Genomic DNA, 13,677 nt, shown 5'->3' with positions numbered 1-13,677 from the left:
TAAAATTTTGTATTTAATTAAACTTCAACATCTTATTTAGGTTTTATAAATGTGTTCATAACACACAATTTGATCAAAATCCAATTTGGAGTAAAAATCAAATATTTTCTGAACTGATAGTATCCATGACTACTTTAAAAAAAATGTAATATTCTCTTTTTCCACATATCATATTGAATATGGTATGAAAGACTGCAAAACAAACTACACATGCTGGTGGAGGGTAACAATACTTTGATTCCTCCAAAGACCCAAGCAATATTGGGAAGTTCTATCTCTACTAACCAATATTAATATAGTTTCATAGGAAATTAGGTAATCAATTTTCTATATTTGGGTTAGTTTGGATTACCCCTCATCCCACCCCACCACAATTTGAATGTTTCATGAGTTCAAATCTTTAGGGGGCTGAAGTAAGGGAAAAAGCCAGATCTCTTTGGCAAGAGGTTTTTTTGGGAGGTTGTTAACAATTTGGTTAAAAAGGAATTGGAAGATGTTTGAAGACCATTCTCATCAACTCAAGATCTTTGATTCCTACTATGCCCAAGCTATGTTAGCAAGTTCTACGTCTACAAACTAGCAACTAACCTAGTTGCATAAGAACTTAGCTAATAAATCTTTTATGTTTTAGAAAAGTTATATACAACCAAGTTTGAAGACTGCAATTTAAGTTCATTGGTTTGTGATGTAGGAACTCTTATCCACTTATTCATACTAAAAATTCTATCTTTCTATAACGATTCACTCTGATATCTGCTCAAGTTGTGTCATTGTCTTGTCATACATGGTCTTTAACCTTCATAAATTATTGCACTAGAATGACATGGGATTAGGGGTGTGCAGAACCAAATCGGAACCAAAAACCAGTTCACATGGAGCTGATATCTGGAACTAGTTTTTCAATTCAACCTACTAGGGACCTAATTTTGGTTTTTGTTACGATACTTGGGAACTAAAACCGAATGAATAATTGAACCTATTTTTTTATGTTTCTTTATTTTTACATATTATATATAGTATGTTATGAATCATATACAAACCCCCTAAAACCTATGTTAGCCATTGTCTCTCTCTATGCACACTACTCTCGACCCACCGCCACTAACAATCTCTTGCATCCTCCATTCTCCTTGAGTTTTGTCACTAGCGACCATCTCAATGTCTAACCCTCACAGTCTTTTACTGTCCTTCAGGAATCACGGCTTCGCCTTTGTCCTTCAACCTTCAGTGTCAGCCTCCCTCCTCAGTCCTTTACTCTTGCACTATTAGTCAGCCACTCCCATATCCATTACACAACTAAGTATAGAAATAGGAAAATTTGCTTTTTCGATTATTTCATTTTGTAACCAAACGAACATGAAGAGTTGAGCCGGCTCGATTTTGGTTTTAATCCTTGTTTGGTTAGTTTTTTGGGTCTATTTTTTAAACCAAAACGAACATAACAAACCAATGCATGCCCCTACATGGGTCTATCTATTATATACAAAAAAAATGTGGATTTTCATCTCTGGACTAGATTTAGAAAATGATCCCTGAACTCTTATATATGTGATTACAACAAATTTCCCTGGTCCTTCAACGTCCATAAATGTTACAATCCCTAGCGATGAATAAGGTGAAAAACTCGAGTGAAAGGCTAGACAAGATAGATTTGCTAACTTACACTCACAAACACAATACCATTAAGCAAGCTCTAACAAGTCAAATGCCACCATTGAATTCAGCTCTTGAGGAAACATTTTTCGACTCTTACTCAACTTTTGATCCCACCATTGATGACCTTTACTCCTATTGCTATTACAAAAGTAACTCAAACTAGCACTATATGCTCCATCTTAATTTCCTCTTGTATGAATCACCATCACTATAGAGCACTTGGATTGTTGTTGTGCTATGCTTCAATTCCACAAGGTTGGCAAGAGGCTCTGACTAACATGAAAAGAAAAGATGATATGAGGAATAAGATAAGAGCCTTGACAAAAAGACAAGACTAGGGAATTTGCTGATTTCCAATCAGGAAAGAAATAAAAGAATTACAAATTGTTCCCACTGAAACAAAAGTCTGATTGAATACTTGAAAGATTCTAGGGCTGCCGGGTTGCGAAAGAGCTCACATAGCAGAAACGAACAACATTAGAATCGTATTTTCATGTGTAGCAAATCTTGACTGGAATAGGCAACAACTTAATTTCAAGAATGCACTTCTGCATGGAGATTTAGAAGAAATTTATATGTAAATTCCTCAGGGCTTTAACATTGAGAACAATAAAGGTCATATATGTCAATTCAAGAAGGCAAACTATAGATTAAAGCAATCCCATTAAGCATGTTTCAACAAATTCAGCAATGCTATGATCTCATTTAGGCAATACCAAAGTGATGTTGATTAAACCATGTTCTTCAAACATCACAATGGTAAGATTACTCACCGTGATGCAAGACAAAAGAGTTTGAATACAATACAGTACCTCAATGTAATATAAATTACGTGAATAGTTTACCCAATAACTAAGATATCATACCCTATTAAGAGATACTAATACACAACCAAAGTATATATTCACAAGTCAAGCTACAGAATCTACTAAATAGAAAATCCTAATTAAGTAAAACACTAAAATAGAAAATCAGAAAGAAAAATAAAATTTTCTATTCTTTTTACTATCTCAAAAATATTTATTTTCCTTTATTGATTCAGCATCACATTGTCTATGTTGTCAATATAATAATGACCAGGAATGATATGAAGGCAGCGTAGAGTCTAAAGAAGCCCTAGCTCAAGAATTCGAGATCAATGACTTAGGGAAGCTACAGTATTTCTTTTGCATTAAGGTTGCCAGTTTTGGAAAAAAAAAAGAAACATAAAGGCATTTCTGCTTCTTGAAGAAATTAGTAGATTTGGATCAAAAAACAACAGATTCTTCTATTGCTGAAAAAACATAAACTACAAGGTGGAGTTGGTAAACACAGTTTAGATTGGTAGGTATCAAAAGGAAAGAAAAGAAATTCCTAAACCTTCTAGATAATCTTTCCAAATCAACATCAACGACTCCTTGGTTGATAGCTATGATCCTGTCATCCCTACCCTTTTCAAAGATAAATTAAATTGACCTGTCTCAACTAGGCATGATAATAGTGTTGTGAGTGCGGTAAGCCAATACATGCATTATCCTTGAGAACCAAATCTAAAACAGTATACTGCATTCTGACATGACTAAAGTCTACTGGATGAAAACGGCTATCTTCTCCAAGCATAGTCAGATTAAGAGAAAAGGTTTTATTATGTAGACTGGGTTAAATCTCAAGACCTTAGGAAGTCTAAATTTGGCTATTGCACATATATAGATGGAATTTTGGATACTTGGAGAAGAGACATATTAGCGAGAAGATCCTTTCTAGAAGTTGAATATAGAGCTATAAGCCAGTGTGTATGAATTAACATAGCTCCAAACGTTGATGCATGAATCAAAAATGTTAGAGGAGAAGAATCTAGTGTCACAGTGTCATAACAATGCTATTACCAATAATGCTCCCAATCCACTTCAACATGATAACACCCAGAACATTGAGATTGATCAGGACTACACTGAAGAAAAAATACAAATTGTTGCATTCTAAATATCCTTCATGTGACTTCTAACGAACAACTAGCTGATGTTTCCATTAAAGACTTAAAAAGTAAGCAACTTCACAGCTTACGCTGCATGACAGGAAGGAGAGATATCTCCAAACCATCTTAAGGGGGAATGTCGATTGCCAAGAATAAATGCTAGAGTTTTCCAGATTTTATTTTGTAGATATTCTCTATTATTTGTAAATTCCTAATTTACAGGGAGCATAAATCCCTAATTTTCTTAAAACATGTTATTACTTTTTTTTAATTAAAGAGTTCAATATTATACAAGCAGGTGTAAATCAATTCAACAATACAAACAGAAATTCTTCAGTCGCTCTTAGTCCACAATACCTAGATTTTTTTTTTCTGATATAATAGTCCATAATACTCTAGATCAACAAATTATTTATGCAACTCCTAAGATATGTCTCATAATGGTTGGTTGACCATTATCATAAAAGCTCAAACTGACAGAAAAGGATCCAGATTGAACCAAATGCATCCACTCAGGTGCAAGTATGTTGGCACACAGGCTAGGATCTAGACACAAACAAAGTATGCTAGTCAAAAAGTGTTAACAACCTCTAAGCAAACTCCTACTTAAGGACCATAAAATGGCTAATAACAGAGAGTGAGATTCATAGGGTTTGACCTCAAAATCTCCACTCTGATTCCATATCAATAATCAGCTTGTTGAACATCATTCCAAAGTTTAAATTGGAGAACAACCAACTTTACTATTTACAACTTAAAACACCAGCTAGCAAGACAACTTAATGACTAAACATCTCAAATAAATCAAAAACTTGAACTTTGTCAACTCATCATTTGAAATGAGTACAGATATATCGATAGCCATGTGACAATCAATTAAGCAGGAAGCATAGAACTAGGAAAATAATTACATGGGCAAAGTTTGTTAGACTATCAGTTTTAATGCCTCATTATTGCAAAAACATTTCTAAGAAACTACATTTAAGACAGATAAGAGAAATGATAATTGATAAGCTAACTGAATATTGGATCCAAATCTCAAATCGCATCACATCCGCATACTTAATAGAAACTTACATGAATGCATAGACCCAACAGTGGGGATAATTCTTTCTTCAAATTGTCGCGAATCAAACCAAAAATCTTCTCCACGCAGGCAGTCAGTTGCTGCTTAAATAGAATAGCAGGATATCTAGCTTCTACATGTGAGGTACCATCATCAAATCCAATAAATTTAAAAGGCGATTTGAGGCCCTGGAGATGTTGAATAAACAAAGAGTCAGATCAAGCGTGGGTAGAAACCATCCAATTAAAGTAATCTGCAAAGAAATACTTAAATAAGACAATGCAATACCCTATATCCAAGTAATAGGTGCACATGAGAACCAAATAAATTGCACACTTAAATAAATGCAGGTGCAGAAAACATCTCGTGAGGAGATATGAAATTGAAATTAAAATTAAAATACCCAAATCTAAAAGTGTTGCCAATCTCAATGAATTGAAATTGATTTTAATTCTGTCTTTCATTAATTTTAGTATAGGAGGACAGAGGACAGGAGATATTGATGAAAGAAGGAAATAACTCAAACCAAACACAGGTTGCTTACACCCATTTGGTCAACACTGGAATAGCTCTTGATCATTGAGTAAAAATGGAAGGCTTAACAAAATAAAATTTCAGAGGGAAACTGGGCTGATGTCAGTCTCACTATGACTCAGCTTCCCGTATTACAAGTTCCAATGAGTTAAAAGTTTTCTGAATGGAAAACATCCCAACTCCCATTTCTTTCCTCTCATATTCCTGCTCCTATCCCTTGGATAGTAATCTTTCCAGATACCAACTTGCACGTTGAAATTTATTATTGAAGATGAAAACTAAAACGAAAATAGGTTTCTCCAGAAATATTCAAAACCAATGTTAGTAAATTTTCTTCTGCAATACTGAGAAAATCATGATTTGTTTGATGCTGCAAACTATGTGGAAAAGAACATCCAAAACTTCAGGAAAATATCAAAAATTTTCAACATGACGCACGTATACAACCCTCCCGGCTAACCCAGCAGAGCCCACAGAACGTTGAGCAGCAGAAGTTAGAAAACTATTTGATCGCAAATTCCTCTGCAGAAGACATAACAGTGCCGAAGCATTGGACAGCCAATATGGTAAAACTGAATCCTCTTCTCCAACCTGGAAGGTAAATCAGTTTATAAGTCATCAACAATAATATATTAATTAGCATGTTCTAGAACTAATTTCACTAGCCCAAAAGTCTTATCAAATAATTACATAGCTCCGGTAAAGAAACAAATAAACATTATTCACCCTGTTAAAATACAATTAGTAAAATTCTATCATTTGTAACCACGTGAAATGATTAGTTATCATGAAAGCAAACTTAGTTACTCAACACGTCCCATTACATGTGTAGCAAAACATGAAAGCCCAATTGTGGGCAATAAATTAGTGAATAATAAATGGAAGCATGATGGGCCCATAACCCGCAAATGCCTAAATCAAAACGAGACAACCATCATCTGCAATAATAAGTTAGCTGACCTAAGTAAAAATAAAAAATTAACAAGTTAATAGAAAAAATTCCATTTTATTTTTATATTCTTAATTTAGAGTCCTATGTGCTAAAGTGAAGAAGAAGTTGTTAAAAATACTTAAAGACAGTACTTGACCTTCAGAACATCATTAATTCCTTCAATTATAAAGTCAAAGATAGCTGTCCTCTCAGACTCGAAGGCATGCCAGCGAAGAAGACATTTGTATATCATACAAGCTGCCAGAGGTTTACCATTATTGAACCCCAATTTTTCTTTGATACACCTAGACAGAATTTCATAGTTCTCCTGCACACAAAAAACACATCACATTCTTAAACAAAGTAAATGCAAAACCGTGCAGCACTAAACAATAAAATCAAGGTGTCCATTGCTTCAAAATTACTGCTTATCTTCATACTATCAATCTCAATATCACATAAAGGTTCAGAACTTAAAAGAAAAGAACACTTGACTTCAGAACCTGGTATCTGTCTGCTACTAATTTTGATCGACGGGAATCTGACATGCTATGTGACAAAGGTGCAATGAGTTTTGAAGGTGTGGGTGACTCCTGGAAACAATTTGCATTAAGAAAATTCAAAATAATGTACCAAATTGTCCTCATAGGAAGAAAAACAAAATGAATAAACAAAATAGTCATTTTTAAAACTTACAAAAGCAGCCTTGCAATCAGTCAGGGAAACAAGAGCACCAGTGTGTTTCTGTTTAACAAAAGATAATAGCTTATGTTACACTAACAGGAGAATAACCTACAGTGAATTGGTGAAACAAGCAGACATATGCATACATCTGCATGTGTGCACACAGAAGGATCATAATGTATTGCCTCCACAATGCACAAGCTATTCAACCTCCCCACATCAGAACATGTAAAGAAATACATGTGTGCACGTGCACAAAGTTGCTATAGGAAAGGTATAAGAGCAAGCAATTTGAGTAAAAATGACAGCCACCTTTTGGCACATCAATTTTTAGAGAGAGAAAAATATATTGCGGTTATAGGTAGATAACATACTTCAGATAACGACTTTGCAAAACCAGGACGGTTGCGTTTTGGAGATGCACTAAGTGTTTTTTGCCGCAAGACATGATTCTCATCCTCCAAGTGTGAAAGTTTTTCCTCAAGGCTGATTTGATCAATAAACAGAGACTCAGTGTAACAGTCAAAGAGTTGCCACAACCAACAACAAATAAAGACATACACCACACTCCCAAAATCAAATAATTTTTTACAAAGATGAATAAACACCTCTGAACACTAAGCTGGAGTTGAGAACACTTCTGTTCAACTTCCCGCAACTTGTTGATTGTATCTGTACTATCTTGCTTAGCCTTAGAAAGTTCAAGTTCCAGAGCCGAATTCTTCCTTTCCAATTTATCCATAGAACTCTATCAATAACAAAAAGGTTGATAAATAAGGATAATTCCATCAAAAAGCTAATTATATTCAGCAAGGAATAAATAAAATAATAAGTTGAAAACATGTGTGATATTCAGCAAATGATGCTGCAGTAGACATGCCTTCCCTGGAGTATTGAACTCAAACTTGAATTCATGTGGATGGGTGCTATATCATGACAGAAAATCATTAACCAGTTGCCCAGGACAACCCTTAACAAGAAGGCACATCCCATGATTAAGAAACTTGAAGTGCACAAGAATTGAATATGAGCTGGCATTATGTGCCTACTTTAATGTTTTCAAGTAGTTCTTCATACATACTCACTAGACCATCAACCACGCAACTGTCTTTCACAGAAACAAAAGCAATTCAAACAAAAAAAAAAACACTATCATTCAGAGATGGTGCTACCCATGTACAAAGGAATTTACATCAGATAAACAGAAATATCTTAGAAAACATCAAGATCTTCTCCACTTTGATGAGAATAAAACTAATTCTATTGAAAGAACAATCTCCTTCCTGGTAACCAGAAACATAAATAAGGGGATAGGAGAGACCAGCTTCTTCCTCCCCTCCCCAAAAAAAAACAAAAAAAGAGACAAAAGAAAAACCCACAAAACAGAAAGCCATCTCAAGCCCATAATTCACTCACAATGGACCTACTAACAAATAACAGGAGAACCAAAAACAAATTTCAACTCTAGCATAGTCGTATAGCCCATTTGAACACCAATTTCTCAAGCTATGTGCACCTCCTTATTTTTGACAATCAATGTATTCCTGATCCCCTGATCCTTTTACCTCTCCAATAGCAGCGTGATAGGATTCTATTTCCCACAAAGGGCAAAACAGAGATCCCAGCAACAGCCATTCCATTGCCATCAATTAGTTGTTGCTTCTCCCAGCCACAAGAAACTCAATACATCATACTTTTTCATTTTATTCCCCTATTGCAATCTCATAGAGTACCAAATATGAAAACAAATAAATACCTAACACACCAAAAGCAGAAAATACAAATTAAAAGGCATTGTTATGATCTCTAAAACTCACCCTCAACATTGCATTATGCTTTCTCAGTTCGGCCATTGCACTAAGTTCTCTTTCCAAAGCAGACTTCTCTTTCAATGACAATTCCAATTGATTTTGCAGCACCACATTCTTGTTACACTCATTAATTGTTGCCAGCTTAGCGGCATCTAACTCAAGGCCCAGTGATTCCATTGCTTTCTGAAGTTTGGATATTTCAACTAACCTGGCTTCATCATTAGTAACCTGCAATCAGAAGTTCCATGGTCTGATTTAATATACTGCATTCTTTTTATGTCAAAGAAAAAGAGAGGAGTTCCATTGTTAAGAAATAAATGTATTATTTTGGATAAAAAAGATATGCAACGCCTGGTTTTAGGCAATAACCCTCAAAAACTAATGAAATTCTAATTAAAACAGCAAGAAGAGACATTTGAGAGAGAAATAGGCATTAAAGAAAATAATCAAGCTAGGGCATGATTCAACTAGCAAGAGAACCAGAATGATGAGGAAAGAACAATTCTCTGCTGAAATCTTACTACATATGGAAAAGTAAGTAATGTACCTATTTTTTGCAGTCTAACATACTAACTAGGAGAGTAATACAGATAGAGAAGTAAAAAAATAAAGGAAATAGAATCCTGAAATCATAAGTGTTAGACATGAACATTTTGTTTCCTAAATGACCGTATTATTTTTCCTATATAGTTATGTTATTAATTTCTCTTCTAATATTGTGATTATTCAGAATTCTTATTGTGAGAAAAATTTCTTTATTTGCACTTACAAATTATTGTATGCATATGAGTCAATTGTAACAATAAATATATAGTAAAAATAAAGTAAATATTTTTTTCTAAATTTCTATATGGTATCAAAGTAAAATAAAGATATTTTAGAGTTTTGTTTTTAAGGTTTCTTTCACACCTTAGAACCTTCTCACTAGCCACCCAAATAGAATGATAGTCTCACCAGGCGGCCAGCTGCGCTACTCCGGCAACTATCTTTGCCCTACCCGACATGCCTGCTCCATCTGACTGTTGTGGTTCAAGCAGCCTTTCGCGCGCCGCTCTCTGGTTTGCATTCCCAACTCATCCGGTTCTTGTACCAGACTTGTCTGCTCCTTCACGCACAGCCCTCTGTTGGCTCCACCTGACTGTAGCAGTTCACGCTGCGGTTCGTGGCACAACCCTCTGGTTCGCATTCCGATCCGTCCACTTGCAGCTGTTCGCGCTGCTTCCTTCTCTGGTTCGCGCACACCCAATCCTCTGGTTTGCGCTGCTTCCTTTTGGTTCCTTCACGCACACTTGGCACAACTTTTGGTTCGCACACGGCCATTGCTCCTCCGCTGGGTTTCCTCAGCCGCTCCTCTGAGTCGCTTCAGTTTCGACTTCTGATTCAGCTTCTGATTCCCTTGCCCAGTTTTTCAGCTATTTTTTCTGTTGTTCCAACAAGAGGCTATTCATCGGATTTTTTGGTTTTCTTTTGTTGTTCAGCCTCCTCTATTTTTGCAATCTTGTGTTCCATTCAAGTAAGACCTCTCCCTGGTTTTGTGATCTGCTACTATGCTCCAACATACACTTCAGCTCTTGTTACCATTTGCAGCATTTTTAGCATCCTTGGTGCTGATCAGAGGAACCTTTCCATCTTGGGTTTTGTGATCTGCTACTACGCTCTAACATACACTTCAGCTCTTGTCTCCATCTGCAGCATTTTTAGCATCCGTGGTGCTGATCAGAAAACCTTTCTATCTTGTTGAGATTAGCAGTTGGGGATCAGAAAACCTTTCTATCTTGTTGAGATTAGCAGTTGGGTATTGTTCTTTTTCTGGCTCCAGTTATTTTTAAATAATGACAGAAGTGAAGAAATTATTTGTTTCAAGTTCGGGTTCTTGGGGGATTCCATCCACAAACGCAAAGTTTATGGCTGACCGATATTGCTCATCACCATTTAGCTATTGCATTTCTTTTTCTTCTTGCGGGTCATATGTATAGAACTAATTTTGGAATTGGGCATAGTATAAAAGATCTTTTAGAAGCACATATTCCTCCGGGAGGACAATTGGGGCGTGGGCAAATTATTTGTTTCAAGTTCGGGTAACCATTCATTAACCATTGGTATGTCAAAATTAGTAAACTCAAGTATTGTTCATCTCTTTACTCTTTCTAGTTCTAATACTTGAATTATAAACTTTAGAGTTAACAGACACATGACAGATTTTTCTAAAAAACTTCCTAACCTATTTTCCGTATACTCAACGGGAACATATCTATGTCGAAGATAAATCATATACTCCCATATCTGGAACAGGATACGTTAATTGTACTCTGGCCATTACATTGTCTTTAATCCTTCATGTCTCTAATTTTTCTGACAATCTCTTATCTATTAATGCCCTTACCATAGATCTTAACTGTAAAATTGAATTTTTTCTTAACTACTGTGTCCTTCAAGATCTTCAAACAGAAAATACGATTGGTACTGGTAAACTGCAGGATGACTTATATGTTTTAAATAAAAGTCGAAACAGAATTAGAAATCAAGTTGTCTTCAGAGATACGGATGTCAATAGAAAAATCCTACAGTTATATTAATGGTTGGGACATCCTTCATTTTTTACTCTAAAATAATTATATTCCACGTTATTTAAAAAAAATTTATGAATTCCTTATTTTGTAATGTATAGGAGTCAACTAAACATAGGAATTCATAGCATGTGAGTAACCATATAAGTCCTACCTATTTTATAATCATTTACTCTGATATTTGGGGACCTACTGAGAATACATCCTTATCTAGTCATATAAGATTTATTACTTTCATTAACTGTTGTATTAAATTAACATGGATTTATCTTTTGAAAGTCAAAAGTAATGTGTTCTCATTTTTTCAGTCATTTCATAAAATGATATGTACACAGTTTGATACTCAAGTTAAGATTTTAAGAACAAATAATAGTACAGAATATATGAATGGTTGGAGTATAATGGGATAATTCATTAAACAAGTTGTGTCTACACCAGTGAACAAAATGGGGTTACCGAAAAAAAAACAGACACATACTGAAAGTATCTCGTTCACTAATGTTCACCATGAATATAGCTAAAGGTTATTGGGAAGATGCAGTTCTCTTAACCACCTACCTTATTAATAGAATGTATTTGTGAGTTCTTAATTTTAGAAATCCTCTAGAGATTTTGTAATGTACAAATTCCTATATTATTCCCCCAAAAGTATTTGCATGTGTTTACTTTGTCCATTCTAAAAATACAACTAAGTTGAAACCTAAAGCTCTCATATGTGCACTGTTTGATATTCTCCTACTCAAAAAGGGTACAAATATTATCATCCATCGTCTAAAAAATACTTTATGACGATAGATGTTACTTTTAAAGAATTTGAACCATACTTCAGCTCCACTCCAACACCTCTTTAGGGGCAGTGTGAAATGAAAGAGGTGATGCTCAGTTCAGTAACTCTTGACAGTCATATTCAATTGGAGAATCATATGTCAGAAGACCTTATTCAAAAAGAAAAGGTTGGAAAATTGGATAAACCAGACTTGAAGAAGTATTCAATGAGAGATAAGACAGGAAAAGTCATTATGCAGTCTATCTTAGGTCAAAATTCTTCTTCAGTTCTTGAATATACTGGTGAGTCATTTTTGTCTTGTGAATTATCTGATCAACTCATTATTTTTATAAAAAAAAATCAGAACTTGCACTAAATATCCTATATCTAACTTTATTTTTAATTACTCTTTTATCCCCATCCTATAGAGTATTTGTCTTACATGTTTTTTAATTACTCTCTATTCCACAAGATTGGAGAGAAACTCTAGGAGATCCCAAATGGAAGGAAGATATGATTGAAGAAATGAAGCATTGGCAAAAAATGAAATATAGGAGATTGTTTCAACCCCACAAGGAAAAAAGATGATTGATTGCAAATGGATGTTCATTGTAAAACAGAAAACATATGGGTCGATTGAAAGATACAAAAGTAAACAAGTGGCTAAAGGGTTTACTCAGACCTATGGTTTGGCTACCAGGAAACCTTTACACATGTTGCAAAAATTAACACAATCAGAATATTACTATCCTGCGTTGCTAATCTTGATTGAGGCTTACATCAGCTTGATGTAAAAAATGTCTTCCTCCATGAAGACTTAGAGGATGAGGTATACATAAAAATTCCACCTCGATTTGAAAATGAAAGAACACAAAGGAAGGTTTGCAAATTTTAAAAAAATCTTGTAGTGACCGGAGATAATATAAATGAGATGATTCGATTAAAAAAACTTCTTACTCAAGAATTTGAAATCAAGAATTTAGAAAAATTGCAGTAATTTCTGAGATTTGAAATTGTCAAATCTAATAAAGAAATATTCATTTCTCAAAGAAAGTGTATCTTAAATTTGTTAGAAGAGACTGCTATGATAGATTATAAGTAAGCCAAATCCCCTATTGAAAATAATCATAAATTACAAGCAAATAATGGTATATCAGTTGACATAAGAAGATATCCGAGATTAGTTGAAAAACTCATTTACCTCGTATATACCATATCAGATATAACATATGCAGTTAGTCTAATAAGTCAGTACATACATGATCCTCGCGAGACTCATTTTATAAGCCGTCTTTCGAATATTACGATATCTAAAATCTGCACCAAGAAAAGATTTACTCTTCTCCATAAACGGTCACCTTAAAATAGAAGTACTTAAATATGTCTATTAGGCTAGATCTCTAAATGATAAAAAGTCAACCACCGGTTACTGCACACTCGTTGGAGGCAATTTATATGAAAAATTAAGAAATGAAGTATAGTTTTCCGTTCTAGTACGGAAGCAGAATATAAAGTAATGATTAATGGAATATGTGAATTATTATGGGTGCAAAAACTAATTAAGGAATTAAAATTGTTTAAAAAAGAAAATCTATCATTGTTTTGTGACAATAAATAAAATATTAGTATTGTCCATAATCCAGTCCAACATGAACGGATGAAACACATTGAAATTAACCGTCACGTCATAAAAAAAAAAGTGGTTCAT

General features: G+C 34.4%; 1 protein-coding gene across 2 annotated transcripts in view; it reads right to left on the bottom strand.

The window, feature by feature from the left end:
- XI-I (myosin) overlaps nucleotides 1-13,677 on the bottom strand; it is a 41,111-nt gene that overhangs the window by 9,865 nt on the left and 17,569 nt on the right. For both annotated transcript variants that reach the window (XM_088207388.1, XM_088207387.1), the window contains exons 24-31: nucleotides 8,643-8,864; nucleotides 7,434-7,573; nucleotides 7,200-7,311; nucleotides 6,838-6,885; nucleotides 6,645-6,734; nucleotides 6,299-6,469; nucleotides 5,649-5,801; nucleotides 4,688-4,864 (exon numbers count right to left, since the gene is read on the bottom strand). In XM_088207388.1, coding sequence (XP_088063514.1) covers nucleotides 4,688-4,864; nucleotides 5,649-5,801; nucleotides 6,299-6,469; nucleotides 6,645-6,734; nucleotides 6,838-6,885; nucleotides 7,200-7,311; nucleotides 7,434-7,573; nucleotides 8,643-8,864 — 1,113 coding nt within the window. The remainder of the gene's footprint in view (nucleotides 1-4,687; nucleotides 4,865-5,648; nucleotides 5,802-6,298; nucleotides 6,470-6,644; nucleotides 6,735-6,837; nucleotides 6,886-7,199; nucleotides 7,312-7,433; nucleotides 7,574-8,642; nucleotides 8,865-13,677) is intronic.

This window comes from Carica papaya, chromosome 7 (genome assembly GCF_054855325.1).
Source record: "Carica papaya isolate Zhongbai chromosome 7, ASM5485532v1, whole genome shotgun sequence".
Lineage (NCBI taxonomy): Eukaryota > Viridiplantae > Streptophyta > Magnoliopsida > Brassicales > Caricaceae > Carica > Carica papaya.
Note: the sequence above shows the minus strand (reverse complement) of the source record. Positions and strands in the feature narration are given on the sequence as shown.